The following is a 22,602-nucleotide window of genomic DNA, read 5'->3' as shown; positions in this document are numbered from 1 at the left end:
TTTATATTATCTTAAAAATAAAGGATTGAGAAATTCTCGAGTCGTTAAAAATGCTTTAACGTATAGTTAATCGTTGACGTTCGACAAGTAGTATGATACATGAAGTATCGGGCTTTCAGTTGTAATACACTGATTCTGATTAGTAAGATTTTCCTTCTTATATGTCTATTTCTAACAATGCAGATTAACTTTGACCTCAAGTTAATTTACTCTTTATCTTAGAATTTTTTTTTATTAGAAAAAGATAAAGAGTAAATTAAACTGAGAACAAAGTCAATCTGCATTTGTGAAAATGGGCATTAATCGAAATTACGGATTTGTCATAGACAGTCAATATTTCTTGATTATTACAGTCATAAGTATAACATTGCAAATTAGTGAATACACACTGATTCCGGTTTAGAGAGTATATAGTTTATAAATCGTGATTTGATTAATGAAATGATTAAATAGGTTATAAGTAAATGACGAAGCTGATTCACCATTCATTAACGACATGATTAATATTTATTAGTTGGTCATTATAGATGCTTGCTTAATGTACAACAAACCAGTTATGAGATAAACTGCAAAAAATAATTTATTCAATTATTCTTATATGAATCAATACTTAATTAAGTTAAATCGAGCAAGTGATAAATTTGTTTTATGATTATAAATGTAGCTTAATGTGTGATGTAGCTTGTATATATGTATACAAGTGATACAAAGAGGTTTGCATTTCAAAGTACAAATCTTCAAATATAGTGTCTTGCAATTTAATACGATATGTTTATATATTTCTTTTTATCACATCATACATAGCATATGATATAATCATGCCTGCATACATGGACACGCGCATTTTTTTTTTAATTTTTGGGTGATAGTTTAAATCAGAAGATAATAATATCGAATTTGTTGTAATAATTAACTTTTGATAACATTTTAAATTATTACTTAAAAAAAGGCGCATGTTACACGTGCACACATACGTACTTATAATATCATATGCTAACAGAAGATAATAATATGAAATTTGTCGGAAGCTAATAATTAGCTTTCGATAACACTTTGTGATTAAATTTCACGAATCAACGCAAAAGAAATGTCCGCTTAAGAAGTTTTTTCTTTCAAATCTTGAAATAGTCTTAAAAAGTTTATCGTGTCGTAATTTAATTATCTACGCATACGTTACTATCTTCTTGAATAATAAAAATATAAATCAACGAGAAATCGCGATGTAGCGTTATGAAAGGGCTAAATATAAATCAAGGATTTACAAATCAAGGATTCGAAGAGAAAGTCTTTTTGCTTAGTGTGAGAAAAATTGTAATTTAAGAAAAACTAATCATTATCGATCAAAGTACGAGCGTCGATAATTCAAGTGCGTTTTTTCTTTCTGCACTTTTTTTCAAATTAGGTAACGAGTACGCAATTTCATTGCGTTCGTGAGATTATGACTAAGGTGCGGACGGGATGCATTTGCGGCGTTCTAGAAAGGCAAGCAATAACCGAAGCGTGACGCCCGCTTCAGTTCGTGAACTATGTCACGATTTCAATGTAAATGTCAGCACGTATATAATATTACATAAGTATGTATTAAAAATTGTAACGTATCAACGTTTCTTTCATTGAACATTTATACCGTGGCATATTTAACGGGCGGTTTTTTTAGTTTTCCCTTTCTAGCAATTTTACTTGCGATTATGATGATATTACGAATGCCGAATTAAACTCTGAAATTATAGTTATTTGTGATTAGTGATGTATAAACATTCAATAAAAAAAATTTATTTAGTAAAGAAGCATACGCGGTATTTTATCAAAAATATCATTATAAAAATAAAGAAAACAAAGATTCAGATTAATTATAGAATCTTATATTACATTGCTCAATATCACATATTATAGGCATACAATTATTATTATTATTATTTTGAAAAATAACGTACAAAGAATTTTTCGTCTACTGTTGTCTATCAGATAACGGCTACATTAGACAACTTTTACTCTTAGTCTCGCTAGAATAATTGACAATTTAACAAGTCTCACGATGTGCGAGGTGTTTCAAGAAGCTCGCGCTACACCCAGACGTGTTGCACGAATTTTTCTGAGATGCGCCAATCTTCTTTTATTCCTAGCGGCGTTTGCCTTCGCTTCCTGTGCAGCAGCGCTGGCTTTGGCTGCTTCACGATTCGTGTTCGCGAGATCTTGTCGGGCGTTTTGCAGTTGGTTCGATAACTCGTCCACTCGCCTTTTGGCGGCTTCCAGCAATTCTTTTTTTTCTCGCAATGATTTCTGTGCTCCGCTCGCGGCTGCTTGTGCATTGGCAGCATTCGATTTGGCTGTACGTACTACATTCGCCAAAGTCTTCAGCTACGTTTTCAGAAAATTATTAATGTTGATCTAATAATTTTGTAACTTGAAGGAATCGATCTAAAGCGTTGATTCCTTCAAGCAGCATGGGATCAATATTAGTTTTTAGCATAATTAAAATTTTATAAATCTGTAAAGTGGATGTTTTAACTAAATTCTTTAGAACGATTTTTATCCTTTTCCATTTAAAATATTTAACAAATTCAAAAATTTCTTAATATTCTAAAGAAAGCAAACATTCTCTGAACACATACACGGTATAGATACCGCGAGAGTGTTGAAATTAAAAAAATAAGAGAGAACGAAAGAGAGGATAATGAAACTAGATAAAGTGCGCGCGCAATATTATTCTTGGAGTATTACTGTGGATGAATTTCCACTCAAGTATTAATTCGAATTTAATTTAATTTTTGTTACTGAATAGCTTAAAATAATATTTAATAAGATTTTGCTTATATTAAAACAGTGTTAGTTGAGTTCTAATACTTACAACCTTTATAAAATAAAAAAACTTTTAATTTGGTGGATAAATTTTCCCAAAACAGTGTTAATGTAAGAAAAATATGAGTAGTATTTAAGATCTGAACACACTGAATATTTAAATACGAATAGTGGATCATAAGTTATTTAAATTAATTAAATTTGGAATAAAGTGTAAAATACCATCGTACATATTGGTGTTACATATTACTGGTATTTGACTTATCCGTATCGTGACTTATATATCTTTGTTCTTATCTTTTACCTATCATATACCTGATCTTGTGACTGTTGTGCCGCTTGAACCGCGGCATTGGCGTTAACTTGCGCCTGTTGCAAGGAAGATGTTTCTTCTTGAACCACCGATTGTGCCTCCTTCACTTCCTCCCGCAGCTGTTCGACCATCGCTTCCTTACCCGATAAGGCTGCCTTAGCGGCTTTTGCAGCTTGAACCGCCTTCTCCGCCAATTGAGCCTTCACCTATTACGTATACATGTGGTGCGTTTCCTCAACAAAATTCCGATCTTAACACGTGCACGAATGTAATTAACGATTCAAATCGTTCACATGCTGCTAATTCCATGAAATTTTACGCGCGAAGTTTCAGGTAATACCTGTGCAGATGCAAATCTAACAGAATTAAATGAAAAAATTATGAAAAGTGAATTGAGTAAAGTCTTTTTATTTTTTCTTAATTTATTAATTAATTGTTAATAAATTATTTATTTATCTGGGAAACATTAGAACAGGACAAAATGTATTGTAAATGAAAAATATCTTTAATCTCACGTCACGATTTTTCAATATTCTAGTGAAACATCTTTTGAATAGGGTTCCTATATAAGTAGTTATTAATAAGTCTAATAAGTAGTAATTAAATACCTGACGCGCTGCTTGCTGGCCAGCGATATTTTGCGCTTCGGATGCGGCCTTCGCTTCCTGTGCCGCCTTTTGCGCGACGTTGCTGGTTTTGTCAATAGTTTTCTTCTGTAAAGTATTAAGTAAAACGCCGCGACAGTTCGCACCTTCAGCATGACGCGTGTCTCTTTGATTCTATAATTGTTTTGAAAAGCAATACTAAATAAACAAATTAAAACGGGTATTACACACGCACCTGTGAGACAAACACAGATATGCCAAATTCAAGAAATTCATACGAATAGCTTCATCAAGGGACACTGTAGTGACACTTGACTCTTGCGTCACATAAATTACACATTTTTTTTTACCTTTCTTTTCAAATGATAATTTTATAACGATACGCGTTTACCGCGATCAAAAAGTAAAAAAAAAGTTTCCATACGCGAGTTTACGTATTTCACGTTAAATATATTTGCTGTAAACAAAAAGTTTCGAATTAGGAAATAAAAATAGATTAAATCAAGATTCGCGATATAAATTATCAAATAATATTGATATTCTCATAATATTATACAATATTATAATAATATTGCAAGTATAAGGTTCATTAGAACATCACTAATATTATGATTTACGAAAAAGTAAAAAGTTAAATGTAATTGTTATTAAGAACTTTTATTAAATAAGAAACTTACTGTACTAATAGGGGCTTTATGAATTCGTCCACAATCGGATATTGTGAATATCAGTACGACTGAAAAATGGCATTTTGGTTAGAATAGAAATGTCAATTGTTTAATGATAAAATGACAATAATTAATTATATAATTTGCACTCACTGATGTAAATAACATAGAAAATATTCATTATGATGACTACATGCACGTCGTACTCGTCAAAATGTCATAATGAATCTTTTAAATTCGCACTATATGTTTTGATTTGATGACGATAATTGATAACTGATTAGTGCTTTTTTCGATATATTTGATGATATTATGTGAAGTTAGATATAGTATATTTCGCGGTTTTTTAAATCCTCTTGTATAGTCGTGAGCTAAAAGGTTGCAACACATTTTCTTCGATTGTTTTTGAAATGTAGACTTGCTCATCAAACAGCGAACGTCATTGGTTCTTACCTGTGGATCCAACCAATTAAGCATCAAACTATCTACCATCAAAGAAAATGTGTTGCAACCTTTTAGCTCACGACTATACATACATGTATAATAAATGAATGATTAAAAAATAATTAAATATAATTATAAAATATGTTAAAAATCGTATGTATTTTTGGTAAAATACGATCATGTATTTGTCCTATATTTTTAAATGAAACGATAAGAAAAGTCTGTACGATTTGATACCTTTTTATACTCTTATGTAATCAACATTTCCTTAATCCCACAAGGAAAAGCGCAGATAGAAATCGATATTTAATCACGCAATCTATTCTCTACAATTAAATACTATAATGTTCTATAATTGTAGAAAAAAGGCCGAATATTAATAAATTTTTCGGGGAAAATACAATATACAATTTGTGATATTTTTATAGATTATAATGAATTGAGTATGTAAATATGTACGAGGATTATTCAGAAAGTAAGGTCCGAAACATGGTTTATGTTTTATAAGAAATTGGACCTTATTTTTTAAATAACTCTCGTATCTTGGGGAACGGAAAAAAATAGGAGCTTAAAATTATCTCTGTTTTTTAAATTGTTTTATTTAAATAATTTCAATATATTTAAAGATCTATCAATTAAGTCTTTTATAATGCACGCAGCGTTTTGCTGCATGCATTTCAGATAAAACAGAGCTGCATCAAATATTTCTATCCAATTAATTTATTATAGATTCTAGTAACACACATAATGCATATGTGTATGTATATGCGATGATACATATTATATATATGTGTATGTATGTAAACAGAGGGAGAATGAAACATAACAGGCGGAAAAGAATATTGGCAGGGCGCTATTTTGAACGTCTGCAATCCCTTCCGTGGCAATAGATTAGCTGGACCAGACAGGACTATAAGAGCTCCGATGAACGAGTAACTGGAATCAGTTCTCGACTCCTTCAAGCAAGGACAGCTTCTATTCACTAAGCACTTAACTAACTGGCACGGTTATCGAGTATAATATAGTAAGTATAGAAATTCTTTACTACTAATGCCACTCAAAAAATTTCTCTTGTGTTTACCATTTGCTCGGAAATAATGTAAGATTCGAAATAAATGTCGGTGTAAAGATACTTTAAAAAAGACGGAAGGTATATTGTCCAAAATCAATATAATCCAATTTTAATTTTTAAACATAACAAATAATAATTATTTTTTAATAAAGGTTTAAATTCCTTATTTTTCATCAAGAAAATACTTTGTTATACTTTCTAGCATAATGGAAATATCTATACAGATTGTTTATTACAGACAATTATAATATATTTTGCGCATTAACATATAGACATTTTAATTATCTGTATGAAAATTCTTTTTATCTTCTTCACGTAAATTATGTTCCGTCTTTAATTCGATTCGAAAAAATTATAACAGATTTTAACATAATATTTTAAATTTTGATAAAAATATTTTTGTGACGTATTTGACACAATCTAAAGTTATAAAAAGTTTTGCTAGTATTAATCTGTTAATATTCTTCTGAATTTGCTAACATGGTTAATATTTTCTATAAATTTGTTGAATCTTAAACAAAAATAAATATTTTTCTTACACAATGTAGACATGTAGAAAACTATGCTTTTAGCTACCATTAATAAGTTCAAATACAATACAATTTATTCTATTAATTTCGTTATTCATAACATATACATAATTTTTTACCGTTTATATAAATTATTATATAAATTATATAGAAATCAATTTTGTATTTTTGAAATAATTTAATTTAAAAAAATGGATGAATATAGAATGTGTAATTAATATTTATCTCTTTTCTCTCTCCCTCCTCTCTCTCTCTCTCTCTCTCTCTCTCTCTCTCTCTCTCTCTCTCTCTGTGTGTGTGTGTGTGTGTGTGCGCGCGCGTGCGTGTTTGCGTGTGAGAGGCAGTAAAAAAAAGAAAAAGACAGAGAATAATTAATTTAGAAACAAGAATTAACATCCTGTTATACTCGAAACTTTACATGCTCGATTGTGCAATCATGTACATTGATTTTTAGTTTAAATTATGTCGTCATCAAAATACCTTTGCAATACATGTAACTAGGATATAAAAAAAAATACTTTGCTACAAGGACAACATTAAAAGTGATAGCATTGACATACATATACGCAAATACGTTTGTGTACATAATTTCTAGATCACTGAATGAAACTTTTCTATCAACTTAATTGCATATAACTTAATTCTTTTGATTTTTGTGACATATTTAATATTTTTTTAAAATTTGTTAAATTATTACAACTTAATTATATTTATTATTATAAATCCGAATTATATTTTACTGCTATTTCTTTAAAGTTAATCGGAAATATAGAAAATAGATGAATAATAATTTAATATTTTATAAAGTTTATTTTATATACGTATACCTATGTTTATCATAAATACATTGTTTAAGCTCAACTTTAAACTATATAATTAGTGTAAATTTAAATTTTTGTGATAGTCATACGTAGCTCCATCTAAAAATCTGTTATGATTTATATTTGCATCGGTAACTCGGGTCTCATTTGAGATAAATCTTACGATACGAGTGACGTACACGAGCGCTTTCAGAGCGAAACGAAACCGGATTTTCAATTTTAAGCGATCGCACGATGTATAGTTGCGACACTTTGAAAGGCGGTGTGCGTCACGCAAGCATGTGCATATCAGTATAATACGAATTCGATTTTTGCCGATAGCAAATGCACGTCATACATGCTAATTCAAACAAATCAGTCTTGGTCAATGTATCAATTCAAAAAGGAATCAAGATGAAAAGATTATTTTTTCTGTTTTATCTTTACGATTACGGTCACGGATAAATCCAAAGCTTTTATGAGATTAGCTCCATAGCAAAAAAGTCACAGTGATATCGCGACGAAGTCATAGTGGTGTACGAACAAAGTGATATCAATGTGCTATTTTTATTACAGCTGCTTAATTATATTATAACAAAATCACTCTGTGATAAAGCGGATTTTTGCAGGTTTTTAGGGAGGTGGAGGGTGTACTAAGCAAAGATCATAAGTTAATTTAATACTACAAGAGTTAAGAAGTGTCATTTTGTGATCGAAATGGATCTTGGTGCTTTAAACATTTTTATATCAATTATATTAAATACATTCTTCAGTTCTATAAATTGCGTGCTAATACGGTTGCCGGACTTACAATTAGAACGCAATCGTAAACTAGAAATACCTCAAAGTAATTTGATTGTTAGACTTAATGAGTCTACAAGTAGAAAAACTTATTGCGAAAGATATAATCTCAGCCAGGAAAAAATATATTTAATAATCAATTGGTATAAAAATATTATTGAGTATCAAAATCCGCTTTGATCGAAAAATGGCACTTTTTTTAGCTCTTGTGTTATTCGCGTATCGATCTAATAGTCTACTTATTAATTTAATACGTGGCGAAATATTTTTAAAAACTCATATTTACAGAGTGAATTATCATATCGATGTAGCGATCACTTTTGCGGTTGCGTCATAGTTTTTACATGTCGCTTTCTCCGATTGTTCGATCCATTCAGCACGTTCAATTATTATACAACACTGAATACCGTATCATTGTCGCGACAGTGGTCTTCTCTTTTTTCATGCCTGAATCGATTCGAAGCAATCAATCAAGCTCATCGTGCAGTCATGCACGTCGTTGACAAGACTCGGAAGAAATTCTTGTTCTGAAAGAAAAGAGCCTAGCAAAGAAAAACCAATTATGAAACCATTAGAAATAATACTTGAAACGCGCTGTCGCACTTTTGAGATTTCCACAGTTTTTTGATATAATACAGTAATTTTTTTGAAGAAGAAAGTTTCTCTGAAAAAATTTCTGTCAAAGAATTTTTTACCTTTTATTAAATAAAAATATGCTCTCTAAATTTTGTAAAGTGAAAATTGAACTTCTACAATTACTCAAGTGCTTTGGTACTGTATAATAGGGTATAATTGGTACTGTAAAATCAAAATTCATTTTTATAGGACTGAATCACTTCTATAGGAGTGATTTTTCACTCTTATTAGAATGGCAAATCCCTCGAATAATTACTTAAGCTCAATTTTCCTTTTTTTAGACTGGCATTTTACTCTACGAGATTTAGAGGGCACACGTGTGTGAATCCATAATGCAAAATTTTATTTGCACGTACTTTTTCGTAGTGCGCTTGGCTGATTTGAAATCGGATCTATTGATACTGGTTCCTTTTATACGTGATATCCCGTAATATTTTATGTAATCGAAACGTGACTCGATTTCACGGTCGATCGAATACGATACGTTCACCCCCGCGTAGTCGGTGAGATAAAAGAGATAGTTGTGTTGGACCCGCGAGAAAAAAGTATTGTCGGAGAATTGTCCGGCATGTCTACTGTGTTGTGACAAATACAATTTAAATCAAAGTTCTACTTTTACTTTTCATAGTCGTAACACCAAAGAAATTTTGTAAAACAAAACAATATAAAACCTTTAATTGCTTGTAATGCTTGTTGTATGTACGTAGAAAATGCCGCGTTGCAAGTGGAATTCATTTATTATATGCTAATTAAAAAAAACTCTGATGTTAAATTAAACAACTGCAATAGTAAATAAAATTGAATAACTGTGCAGTGCATTACATTTTTTTTTCAAGAAGATGAATTTTAACTTTGTTTTTTTTTTAGTTTTTACAGATATTCAATAGCCACGGCTAAAATTCAACGTTTCAACATGAAGATTCTGTTGATATTTTTGGCTTGCGTGACTCTCACGTACTGCGCCAAAACTAAATCCAAGAAGCAGATTCACGATCAAGAAATTGATGGTTATGAGTTTGCAGAGTACGCAAGTCACGATGAACCTGCGTTGATCGACTCGAATACTCGTTATGTTGAAGCTGCGCCGGTCATAGCAGTCGCTGCGACTGGTCATCGTCAGAGTCATCTTCAGCCTGGTTACAGCGTGGGTGGACCGTTAGCCAATATAGCTACAGGTTAAATACGTTTCTTGTGCTTAAATAATTGATTAATGACTCTTTGTCTTCTCTCGATAAAAACTATAACAAGTAATGAAAGAGAACGGTACGAATAATAGATGCATAAAAGGAAATAAACGAGTTTCTTTTTTACTGTAGATATATTTGTATTTTGATTGTAGGAGCCGCTAATCAGGCACGTACACAATTGAATCGGCAACCAGCGGCCGCTGGACAGGCAGCATACGTAGCCAAAAACACTTTAGCTCAAGCGGCAGCGCAATCCGCGGCGACAGCCGCTGCAGCCTTGGCTGGCAAGCAGATTATCGTGTTGGGCCTAGAACAGCAGTCGAGGGACGCGCATCTTGCGGTGGCCAGTGAACAGCGACAATTGCAACAGGCTACACGAGCGGCCACAGCCGCGAGAAATTCAGCGCAACAGGCAATGCACCAAGTGCAGGTGATCACCACGGCATTGAATGCAGCGCAAGCAACTGCTCAACATGCTTCTCAAGCGGCATCCGAAGCCGCAGCTCAGCAGGCAGCGCAAACGACGATGGTAGGCCAAGCTAAAGTACGTGCCGAAACGATCGACGAACAACTTGCGGCAGCACGCTTGGACTTCCAGACGACGCAATCCGCAGCGCTGAAAGCCGCTGACGCTGCTCAAACCGCACAGAACAATGCCGCAGCCGCGGCTGCGCATGCGGCTGATACTGCAGCTGCAGCTGCAGCGGCTGACCACCCAGCCTCTTTGCATGAAGCTGAAGTCGAGTATAGTCTAGTGAACGCCCTGCCTGTAGAAGCTTACGAATTTAAGAGTTATCACCTTTAAGAAAGGAGAGAAAGAGAGAGTGAAATAGAAGGAAAACAGAAAGAAAGAGAAAGAGAGGAGACACAACAGCGCTCGTGCTTACTCCTTTTGCAAGGAGTATACTTGCCCATATAGCGCGCAATGGCCCTCAAGCCATCTTTTTTCTTTTCTATTATGTGAGACTCAGCGATTATCCATCACTGTGTTCAAGTGCTAGACTGCACAATAAAATATTGTTGCCATTCTGAACTCTGTATATGTATTATTGATTCTCTTTCCCTCTTGAAGAATATTTAATTCTATTTTTATCTCGATTTTTGCTAAAGCTTTTCTAACAAATTAAACGTTCATTTTTTCTTAATAAATACCCAGTCAATAAAATGTTACTGATCTCATCTGAAGTTACGTTTTGTTTACATCTTGTGAACCTATTGACATTTTATATCAGCAGAATGTTAGCGCAGATTTTGCTCGGTTTCTTAAGACTTCAACAATGAGAAGGCATAAATTGGAAAGTTCTGTTGCTAACCTAAAAATATGAAATATTTAAGAAAATTATACCAGTAATACGTGTGATCATCTACCCGCTTCGAATCAGAGTAATGACGCCATATGCTGGAATCGTCCAATCAGAACTTAAAACAGAGCTTATGACGTCATTAATCCGACTCGGATTGGATTAAAATTCACTATACTCGAAAGCGTTATTTGAATGCATTAGGTCGGTATTTATAGTTTATTCTTATATTTAAAATTGTCTTACGTATTATCTTGAGATGTCATCAACAAATCAAAGAACTGTATTAATGTCTTAATTTATAGACGGTCTTGAAATGAGAATCGATTATGAATATCCATAGTTCCTTATTGTGTCGTAAGAGGCGGTAGTAATGCGTTCATGGTAGAGTACCTCTAGTTCATGGCGCACGATACATTTATCCATGAAGTTTTCCCTCATGATTTTCATAATCGAAGCAATACCCAGCAGTACTCGGAATACCCAGATTGCTCTGCGGCGCTGTTTCGGGTTCGTCTTCGTTCTACCGCCATCATCACGAAAGTCGCCAGTGAGAGAGGTTGATTTACGTCGGTATTTCTCTCGTGAAGCCATTACGTTCCATCGTAAACCGCACAAATGAAGATGGTGGATAAGATTGAAATGAGCCTGGACGACATTATCAAACAGACCAAAGGGTCCAGGGCGCGTGGCAGCGGCGGTGGCGGTGGTAGACGCGGTAGAGGCGCCGGCAGTTCACCCCGTCGAGGAGCACGCAGACCACAGAGACCCAGCGGTGGCGTCATGCGAGGACGCAGCCGCGGTGGTATTGCACGCAGTTCTCTACCGTACACGAGGGTAAGACATCGAACTCGTCACCGAACCTTCGATCTTTGAGATTTTTCATAGCGTACGACTTTGTTCCATTTTGTGTGTTGCGTTCGTGTGCGTATCGAGTGCGCGCGCGCGCGTTCTCATCCGCGTGCTATTCAATATTCAAACCAGAATCTGCTGTGTGTTTCTCTGTATGTGTGTGTGTACATATATGCGTACGTTATGAGCCAGAGTAATTCCCAAGTACTTACCTATATGACCGTTTACTTGAAAGATGGTATAGGTAACTATTAACAATAGTAATGTTCAGCTTTTCCTTTTCTTTCATCTTCTTTTTTTTCCCTTTATTGTGTACATATTTATTGCTATTTTCAATAAATAGAGTAACTAAAAAGCTTTCTACTTAGTTCCACATATATTGTAATTTTTAATAAAAATATACAGCTAAGTGAGATAAAGCTACGTCTATATAAGGTATAGTTTATGTAACTTGCAACATAATGAAAGAAAAAAGCTTTTTTTTGATAGGTCCGACAATAAAATGTTATATTATTGAAGAATATTGACAAAAAAACAAGATTTTGTTTGATGAATACAATGCTTTCCCAACAAGTTAATAATTTATATTTTATTATATAGGGCGATGTAAACAGTGCTTGGAAACATGACATGTTTGATGGTGTAAAAAAAGTTGGTCGTGGTGCAATAGGCAATGCAGGAACAACTAAACTTTTGGTGTCAAATCTTGATTTTGGTGTATCAGATTCAGATATACAGGTATTCAAATATTATATATAAAATAACTTTTATTTAATATGTTGAGCACATGATTTAAAATTGAATTGTTATAGAATTATTTCTTTTTTTAAATTTTTAACCTTCTGTACAAGGATTTCTTAACAGTCATTTTTAAACAGTAATATGTAATGTAATTGAAATGTTTGATGTTGATTAAATTAATACTATCATAGATTCAGTTTGTTAATACAAGTAAAACAAATTTAATTTATTTATAAACTATTAGATGATATCAAAACTAAATGCATACATACTCTCATACATTTATATATGAATTCTCATAAAAAGAGATCTATATTTTTTCAATTATCATAATTCTTAATGTTATGTAGATTTGTTATTTTAATTAGAACTTTTCTATATAAAAAGGTTTGATATAGAGTACTGACTGTAATAATATCTTTTAGGAATTATTCAGTGAGTTTGGACCTTTAAAATCAGCAGCAGTACATTATGATAGATCGGGTCGATCTTTAGGCTCTGCTGATGTTATATTTGAAAGACGGGCAGATGCTATCAAAGCAATGAAACAGTATCATGGAGTACCACTAGATGGTATGTATTTAAATTTGCACTATTGTGTCTATTTGTGAATGTGCTTTTCTAGTTATGCAATTTTGCTTGTACTTAAGTTACCTATAAGTATCAATATTATTAGTCAAGTCTTTGGAATGTTTATAACAAATAAAAATTATTACTACACAATTTGCATATATATAAATATTTTGCATGTGTCTAATGTTTATGTCAACAGGTCGTGAAATGAACATACAAGTAGCTACATCTGAATTACCAGTCACTTCTGTCCGTGGTGGTCCGAGACTTAGCAGTGTTAATTATACACAAAGACCTCAGACACGCTTTAGAGGAAATCGTGGTACAGGATCTATTAGAGGTAATTTATTAATATAATTCAATATTTAATGATCAGATTAATGTATTTTTGTTATAATTTATGCAAACCAATAGCAAAATCGAGCGATGTGTAATAAAATATATAACTGTGTGTTTTTTACACAGTTATATATTTTGTACGAGCCGTAGTTAAGTTGTTACACAAACTATATTTAACAATTCTTTGTTAGTTTCAATTTTTTCCATTTTTTTGTTAGTTTTTCAATGTGTGATAGCGTAATTTGATCCAATTCAAGGTCGTGGAAGTGGTGGTCGGCGCGGAGGCAGAGGAGGCACTCGACAAGTGACAAAAACACCTACAGCTGAGGAATTGGATGCAGAACTCGAAGCTTATGTGAAGGAAGTCAAGTAACATCACAAAACTCTGCTATATTCAGATTTTGTTTAATCTAACACAATACATATTGTTGCTCTTTCTTTCATGAAGTATACAATTATAAATACTTATATATTAAAATTTAGATGGTAAGAAAATTTAGTTTTTATTTTTGACGATTCTTTCTCGAAAATTGGGATCAGCAAATTTTACAAAATTTTCCCGAACATTATATGTAGAGGTTCATAGATTTTTTTTATGACACAGTGATACACAAAAATTGAAAAAAGAACATACCTATGATTGTAAAGACTGTATGAATTTGTATGTATTACCGTGCGTGTGTGCTCACCAGATGAAAAATACAATGAGATACATCTCGAAAAGTTGTTGTTTATCAAAGTACAGAATGTGCTTCTGGCCCTCACAATCTGATTATTCCAAATGCTATATTGGGTATCAGGAAATTTATTTGCAATACCCATTTTTAGGCTAATTTTTCTGCGGGATTCTTAGAGTATAATTGATGATACATAATACTTTTGTAACTTGCGTGTATCCAGTGCATTACTTTTTTAGCATAAATATAAGCATTATATCACTATGCGTAGCGCATGGTTAATAATGGACTAAGGCTGTGACGTACTGTTATCTAGTCGGATATTAATGATATACTTTAATGCACAGTGATGGACTTTGTAAGAACATGTATACATTCTTGATCATGCAGCGTACGAATAGCAATCAAGTGGTGCAAGACTGAAGAAAAACTATCGACAGATTCTCTCAATAAAAAGCTATTCTTGAAAGAAAGATTTTGTATTATCCAAACCAAAGAGAAAAATCTCCTAATACTGTGAGAACTTAGTTACCCTTTCAGCCCCATTACTTTATCCCATATCTCTTTTTAGAAAAATACATCCGAAGCTAAACTTAAATATACTTAAAATAAAAAATAAAATTTAAACATGTATAGAGTACCTGAAATCAAACAGAGTGCAATACTTATTGAATAAGATTGATATAAAAGATGCTTTGCACATAGAAGACATTTTCTTTATTTTACTTAAGTAATCACATCGTATCATTCTGTACATATGTAAAAATATTTGCTAATAGACAGTATAGAGATTAAGATTTCTAGAATTCAGCCTATGATTGTACAGATCACTACAGAATTGTACTAATCTTCCACGCAAGATAGATCCAATTTTCCATCTTTATTTTTTTTTTCTTATTTTTGCGTAACTAGACATATTAAATTCTCTACATACTTAATAATAAGATCAGTCAAGTTTAGATAATAAAATTTTACTATGCAATAATAATTGTATACAATACGAGGCAACATTATCATACCAGTATTTTAAATTACAAAAGACAGATAAATAATATTAATTTTCCTTATAATCTCTTCAGCGTTCTCTTCTTATCTTTTAACATTTTTTTCTTTTCTGCTGTTAGCTTCTTGTCACTTGCATGCTTCTTTGGAAGAGGTCCTCCAGTTTCCGAAGAAGCGCAACTCTCCAGACCAGCTTTGCTACCTTTCCCACCTCCCTAAAAGACAAATTAATCATTCATAAAAATTAAGAAAAAAAAACCAAGAAAAGCTTCAATTGGGATAAGGTCTGTACGTTACCTGTGCGTGTATCTCTGTGATCATTTTCGCTCGCTCCGCATACTCGTCGTGACTTTCTAAAAGCAATTTGCCAGCTTCCTCGTTTAAAGCGGATTCCGGATTTGGCACTATCAGCAGACATTTTACAGTCTAAAAGATATAAAAATAGAAACGTAAGAATAAGCAAACGCGATTATAATCGTATATTTTGGTAATCACTTACCAATAAGATATGTTGTATTCCAAGATCCGGTTTCCAATCTTTCTTTAAAGTATTAACACATATTTCGCCATTTTTCGCTACATTAGGGTGAAAAATCTTTGTGAGGAAGTAAGCTTTTGGTGGTCCTTGTGGAAAGTCTTTTCCAAGAACTAATTTCACTCTAAAGTAACCACCGGCATATGGAGTCCCCGCTATTGAAAAAAAATATAGATATCAATGTTACATTATTTTAACTAACAAGGATTAGTTTATATGGGGAAACAATAAGAATCATTTTACAATAAGTATTAATATAGTTGCAAATGGTAAGGTGTGCATTGCATTTTTATTTTTACCAATGAAGATTAGCTTTGATCTCAATTCATCTTTCTTTTAATTTCTAGAATAAGAAGAATACCAAGATCAAAATTAATTTATATTGATAGAAATGGAGAGCATGTAGGGGAAATTAGGGCTCGTTGGCATACATCTACTTTCGACTACATTTATTCTGTGTAGAACCGCCTTAACGCTCACACACAGGCACATACGAGTTGGAACGAAGCGGTGTTGGGGTTAGGACGATAGTCCAGATTAGGTTAGGTAACGTTAAATGTATGGTCGATAAAGGATATTTTGCTCGCAGGTAAATCGGTCTCATCGACACGGCCGAGGAGCGTGAAAGCGAGCGGCCAAGCGAGAGAGAGAAAGAGAGAGACAACCGATCTTACCTGGGCCCTCGATAACGGCCTGTATATCGGTGACGTCGGCCTCGTTCAAAATGACACGAATACCCTCGGGTGTTTGTGCGATCAGCTCTGCCATCTCTTTGGCCACCCGGCGGATGATCTGCGGCGACAGATTTTCCACATTCTGCAAAAAATCGCGTGCCCATTTTTACGTGCGATCGAGGTCTCTGCGGGGATTTTAGATGCGCGTTTCGGAGCGCACGGAAAAACGTAAACAAGAAGGCGTTGCTGCTACGGCCGCGACGGCAGCGGGCGGCAGCGGCGGCGGGACGCCGCGACGGACGAGACGCATTTTCGCTCTGCGACAGCCGACCGTTAGCGGATACTCACCGAGCTCACGGCGGCAGCAGCCATAATTCGCCGAAAACTCGAGGCGCGATCTCCAGGCCAGGCCTCGCGGCGCAGCTACGCGATTTTTCCAGCTTCCCGGCGCACGGCGTAGGAAAACGCTTAACGTCACAACATCAGCACGGCATCGCCTGCAATAACCAACATTTTGAACTGACAGCCAATCGCGTGCCAGGTTCGTGTCGTACTCTCGAAGCCAAAAGTCGATCCTTCCTCTTCTTTCCCTCCGTGTCATCGCTACCACCTACCACCACCACCACCACCACCACCATCGCCGCCACCGCCACCGTCGCCGCCGCTGCCGCTGCCGCCACCACCCGTAGTACGGGCGTCCGTGTTCTCCGGTTCGATTTGTGTGCGTGTTTTTTTTTTAACTCCAAAGCGCGAACGACTCGGCAGCGTCGCCGATCCCTGAGCCGACCGATACCCGGCTATCACCTTTCGACGAGATCGTGTTGTCGCGGCTCGCGGCTCGAAATGACGGTACGTGGTGGATAAACGACGGAATTGCACACGGAATAAGTACTCCAGTGGAGCGAGACTCTCCTCTGTGTTGCCATTGACTCCTACGCGTGTCGTACATCTTCCCCTTCGCCGCTATAAAGCTGAATTGAAACGCCGCTTTTCTCACAAATCTTCACACGATGACGGATGACGGGACGGTCGAGAAGGTGAGTGCGGCACGGCTCGTCGTTCTTTCGTTAAATTTGAACTTGGAACCGGCTGACAGATAGAAAACTCGTCCCCGCTATATGACACGCGCTTCTGTAGCGTAGTAAAAAATCAATGACAGAGCGAGACTTGATTTCGTTGGCTGATAAATGCAATGTTATCTCAGGAAAAACACATGAAGCAGCTGAAGCGGAAGATGGAGTGCTGGCGGGAGATAATTCTGCCTTTGAATTCTATCCTCTTGTGGGAACGTAGCTGGCATCCCGGCCTGATTGTCGGACTTGTCACAGTGATATTCTGGTAAATGAAGTCAATTTTAAAAATAAAAACTATTTTTACCACTTACATGCCTGTATGCATGTGCATATTCCAGGTATGAATTAAATTTAACCATTGAATATTTTTCCTATTGTAAATTTTTTATTCAATTTTAAATTGATTTTTCCTTGATAAAAATATTTCAAAGCATACAGGTTTTTAGCAATTAAAAATTAGAAGAGAAAAACAGAAGACTAGATTTAAGAAAATTCTGTTTTGTGGTTAATTCTTTAAGGTTTTAATAAGTCTTAAAGGGATCTTAGTATATTATTGATATTTTTTTATCAGAAAATATCTTTGAATTGATTTTATAGACTTACAAAACTTTTTTTACACAATTAAAATATGTATCAAAATGAAGAGGACAAAGAGTGATTTCAAGATAATAACAAAAAATAAGGTAATAACAAAAAAAGATAAGATAATAACCAAAGAAACATTTTAAGCAGATTAATATTAAGTATAAGAATTTAGAACTTTTTGATAAAGCCAGTTGAAAGATATTTTTTAATAAAAAATGACAGTAATTTGTTTTCAGATTCTCTTAAATAGACCCAAATGAGCTTCAAGTAGATTTTAGAATTTTGATATGTCCTTATATAAATTAAGATATATTTGTTAAATATTAATATTTAAATTACATTCATCCTAATATTATTATTTTAAAATTTATTTAAGAAAATTACTTCTGAATTGATTAAAAACAAGTTGAATTATAAAGATATTTGACCAAGATCTCCTGTTAGATATAAACTTGTTGGAAAATAAGTATATGTGTAAAACAACAATGTATCTTCTGTTTTAGTGCTATATGGATTTTAGAACCAGCCTTGCTAACGATGATATCTTTATGCCTATTGGTATTCGCTCTCGTCGATTACTTTGTACCAATTTTAACTTCAATCTTGTGCAACGCACAAAGTTGGACTGGACAAAAAGAGAAGAAATTGATTGAGATTTGTCAAAATCTCTCTGCCACCATATTGCAAGTGCAAGGTGCATGGGCTTCCATCTCGAAATATCGGAACGATCGCCCTAATCTTGTAAGTGAATTTCTTTCAAAAAACTATGTGACTTCTTAAAAGAGATTAATTGCATGTCTTTTTCCTGTAAGATTATTTCAAAATTTACTGAATCTGATGTTTATTAATGAAATAATCTTTTTTGCCCAATGTTTATTGGATACTTTATATAGGCTAAAGTAGTACAGTTTCAAATATGATATAATTTTGAACAAGAAATTTTTGAGATTCAAGTTTGGTAATTCTGATTCCATTGTATGATGTCAACAATTGTTTGCTTTTAGTCTCACTCTGTAAAAGTTGTATAGAAAGCTTTTCTCTTTTTGTTTGAAGGTATAATACAATCGAACAATGTTCAGTAATAATATTTCCTTTTTTATTCATTTCTCTTCTGTTATTACAAAATGCAGATGTTAAAAGAATGACTTATTTATGAGAAATATTAATAATGCAAAGTGTTATATTCAGAATTATATTTATTGCGGTACATTTTTTAATACTTCTTTAGAATAAAATAAATCGCGACTTTGATCACATCAATAATAATTTCTTTATTTATATATATGTGTTAACTAATTCAGATTGTAAACTTTCTAATTACACTAGGGTTTAAATGTTTAATTATATTTTGTGTTTAAAAAATAAAAATATATATTAAGAATTCACAAAAAATTGTACCATCTTATCATAAAGATTTAATTTCTACGTTTCACAAATAGAAAATTATGTAATATTTTTTTATTCTTGTCACAGTATTACAGCGCAACAATTGTCTTTCTCGTGCTCTTCGCATGGATCGGTAACACGGTCAACAATTTGCTTTTGCTTTATGTCATAGGTAACAAATATTACCTATTATATAGAATGCATTATCCTCTGTATCTAATGTATGGTTACGATAACTGTAATTTATTTTTTAGTGATTGCAGTCCTTCTCACGCCAGGATTCAGACATAAAGGACGAGCGCGTTGGGGCGTGAAATATGTATATGATCACTTAATTCGCCGTCATTTATCATAATTGTTGTTTCGTATGTATCTCATGTTCACCAAAACTCTTCGTACTTACATTTAATCCATATGCTCTCTCGATATAAATTTCTTCATAATACTACGCTGTACGATTTTACATGTATATTCATGTAACACGCGTGTGTATTTGCGCATAAATTTCGTTGTAAGAACATTGTAGTCAAAGTTTTCCGCTTTTGATGATATAAAAGATTAGTATAATGTATAGTCTACTACGAAAACAGATATAACTTTATCAAGTGATATTTAATATTGTATTTGTCGATGTGATTTTGTATAACTTACATAAGTATAACTTAATAATCATAAGTCTGCCGTAGTATTACGTCACTTTCAAGAGTTAATGAAACTGTTTCATTTTTCATCAATCTTAATTTAAACTATTTTATTTAGAATTATATTTGCATAGTTTTAGATTGTTACTATAATTTCTGTGCAAAATAAAATATATTAAATTACATTTGTTTTGTATACGTAAGTCTTTTTAAAAAAAAAAGTCAACATCAAGTTAAAAAATGACGCCGTTTGGAAATCGATGTTAAAGGGTACGATTTTCTCGACACTACAAATACTTCGAAGCATTTGATTGATCAATTAGAACAAAGAATGTTACAAACAATTTTATTATTGGCCAATCAAAGATTGGCTTCCAAGTGTTTGTAGCGTCAAATGGATCGTAGCCAAAATGCCAGTAGTGGTTGGTATGCGGCTTACTATAAAATGATAGAGGGGACATATACACAAGAAGTACGCAATGTACGTTTGTATGCGTACATTTGGAGCTCGACCATCTTTGAACACTAGGGCAGACATATGATCTTCCTTTTTCTTTCGCGCTAAATTCTTCATCCTGTAAGCAGGCTCGACAATTCAAATATCAAATAAAGCGCGAGAGAGGAAATTGTTCTGAACATTGAAAAGTATTTACTCTCATGTTGTCCCTTTTACATAATCAATTTTAAATATTACAAAACATGTAACTTTGATGTGCCTTTCGTGATGATTTCTCTTTATTGTAAATCTAATTATGTTAAAATGATCAATAATATTTATAACTCATTATTAAAAGAATAAACACAGTAACCTAGCAACTACTTTTTTATCTTTGCCATAATTTTTATTTCTGACGTATAATATAATCAATAATTACTATTGATTATATAAACTATCAATAAAAAACTATAAATTTCTAAATATTTATTAATGTACAATAGTATCATTGAATGAGTGAAATTTTTGATAGATACAAATGTATATGTAACAAAAAATAAATTTTAAAATAGGATAGGATAATAAGATCCAAATTTGAGCAATTAAATATTTTTAATAGAAATAAATGATTAACAATCTTAACAGTTAATATCTTAACAGTTTTACAACATATAGGTTTAAAATATATATTTACATTTATTTTTTTAGAAAAAATATAAAAATATATATTAAATATTATTGAATGTATTTTTGTTTGTTAATTATTTTAAATTTTTTGTTTGAATCTTTAGAATTGAATATAGTTTTGTTCTTTCCAATCATAAAATTGAACCCGCACAGTTTATCTTTTTTTTCTCCAACGTAAAAAAAACAAGCCTTATATAAGTATTTTAAATATTTATGAGTAACACTACAGCTTTTATAAATCAATCTGTAGCAACTATAAAATATTACTAATTTTTTATAATTTTTATATATAGGTTAACTTATGCAATGCATCAATAATTGACAAGTTGTACATATTTCTTTGATGAATTGTGTGATGTGAGCGTGCGAGAGATTTATACAACTTTTTACAACCGTAATGAAGTCGTCTGATGAAGTATGTCTTCGCGACATATTGTAAAAAATAAGAAGTATGCGTAAATGGTAACGAGAGAAATATTGTTACACATTAAGGATCGATAAATATTAATGTCGGTAAGTATTAATCGTAATATTAATAAAGAGTTAATAAATTAAGGCTCGTTTGTATTAATGTAGATTAATTGTAATTTTGATAGAAGATAGAAAATAAGTTAAATTGAGATTAAAATTAATCTACATTGATACAAACAAATCTAAAGCGTGTACAAGATGTAAATATGCGTAAAAATCTTACAAACTATATTAATATATATTATATAAATATTTTTTATGCATCTTTACGGATTTCATAATTTATAAAATTGATTTTTGTTGACAATTTTATAATTTTATAAAACATTTGTAATTTTTAGTAATAGTTGATTCCTCCTAATCGCGATTATTTTATCTCACAATTGTTAGATATAACAGTCATTCCTGATACTTGATTTATGTTCTACTAGGACGAGAATAAAAGGAATTTTTCTTTTATTCAGAAAATATATAATGGAAATTTATGGAGGACGAATTTATAAAGGGCACACGAAATGAATTGTCGAATAATACTTCTACGATACTTTTCACGATGGTCGAATCATCTCTCAAGTCGTTATTTATCCGTTTCTTATTTGTTCGAGAGACTCGTCTATTTCTCAGAAATATCCTTCGTTAACCCAGATAAGTATCATACATGTTTCAGTTATGTAAATCATCGCTTATCGCAGAGAACCTTACAAGCAGCTCGATTGCCGCTTTAAATCAACATTTCAACGGGTCTAAAACAGAATGGTCACTGTCAGCAACTAC

General features: G+C 32.9%; 5 protein-coding genes across 7 annotated transcripts in view; 3 read left to right on the top strand and 2 right to left on the bottom strand.

Moving 5' to 3' along the window:
* Positions 1 to 10,888, top strand: part of LOC105197069 (antifreeze protein Maxi) — a 65,420-nt gene extending 54,532 nt beyond the window's left edge. For 2 of the 3 annotated variants that reach the window (XM_026137120.2, XM_026137121.2), the window contains 3 exons: positions 5,638 to 5,853; positions 9,536 to 9,843; positions 10,008 to 10,888. In XM_026137120.2, the coding sequence (XP_025992905.1) occupies positions 9,582 to 9,843; positions 10,008 to 10,660 (915 nt within the window). In that variant the 5' untranslated portion in view covers positions 5,638 to 5,853; positions 9,536 to 9,581 and the 3' untranslated portion in view covers positions 10,661 to 10,888. The remainder of the gene's footprint in view (positions 1 to 5,637; positions 5,854 to 9,535; positions 9,844 to 10,007) is intronic. The other variant, XM_011163287.3, reaches the window with a different exon arrangement.
* LOC105197066 lies at positions 1,846 to 4,007 on the bottom strand. The gene is made up of 4 exons (XM_039454036.1): positions 3,996 to 4,007; positions 3,721 to 3,891; positions 3,115 to 3,318; positions 1,846 to 2,358 (listed from the first exon to the last, which is right to left on the bottom strand). The coding sequence occupies exons 1-4, from the start codon at positions 4,005 to 4,007 to the stop codon at positions 2,050 to 2,052; spliced, it is 696 nt and encodes a 231-aa protein (XP_039309970.1). The 3' UTR covers positions 1,846 to 2,049.
* Positions 10,889 to 11,638: 750 nt separating the features above from the next.
* On the top strand, positions 11,639 to 14,807 carry LOC105197072 (THO complex subunit 4). Its single transcript, XM_011163291.3, has 5 exons — positions 11,639 to 11,993; positions 12,609 to 12,746; positions 13,175 to 13,322; positions 13,522 to 13,662; positions 13,919 to 14,807. Exons 1-5 carry the CDS (start codon positions 11,775 to 11,777, stop codon positions 14,032 to 14,034), a joined length of 762 nt encoding a protein of 253 aa, XP_011161593.1. The 5' UTR covers positions 11,639 to 11,774; the 3' UTR covers positions 14,035 to 14,807.
* Positions 14,808 to 15,032: 225 nt separating this feature from the next.
* LOC105197073 (ubiquitin-conjugating enzyme E2 S) lies at positions 15,033 to 17,169 on the bottom strand. Its single transcript, XM_011163292.3, has 5 exons — positions 16,898 to 17,169; positions 16,550 to 16,691; positions 15,840 to 16,030; positions 15,638 to 15,766; positions 15,033 to 15,555 (listed from the first exon to the last, which is right to left on the bottom strand). The coding sequence occupies exons 1-5, from the start codon at positions 16,919 to 16,921 to the stop codon at positions 15,403 to 15,405; spliced, it is 639 nt and encodes a 212-aa protein (XP_011161594.1). The 5' UTR covers positions 16,922 to 17,169; the 3' UTR covers positions 15,033 to 15,402.
* A 57-nt stretch (positions 17,170 to 17,226) lies between these two features.
* LOC105197074 (ADP-ribosylation factor-like protein 6-interacting protein 1) lies at positions 17,227 to 21,050 on the top strand. The gene is made up of 5 exons (XM_011163293.3): positions 17,227 to 17,586; positions 17,754 to 17,887; positions 18,711 to 18,948; positions 19,681 to 19,765; positions 19,848 to 21,050. Exons 1-5 carry the CDS (start codon positions 17,560 to 17,562, stop codon positions 19,946 to 19,948), a joined length of 585 nt encoding a protein of 194 aa, XP_011161595.1. The 5' UTR covers positions 17,227 to 17,559; the 3' UTR covers positions 19,949 to 21,050.
* Positions 21,051 to 22,602: the final 1,552 nt, after the last annotated feature.

Source organism: Solenopsis invicta, chromosome 10 (assembly GCF_016802725.1).
Source record: "Solenopsis invicta isolate M01_SB chromosome 10, UNIL_Sinv_3.0, whole genome shotgun sequence".
Lineage (NCBI taxonomy): Eukaryota > Metazoa > Arthropoda > Insecta > Hymenoptera > Formicidae > Solenopsis > Solenopsis invicta.
Note: the sequence above shows the minus strand (reverse complement) of the source record. Positions and strands in the feature narration are given on the sequence as shown.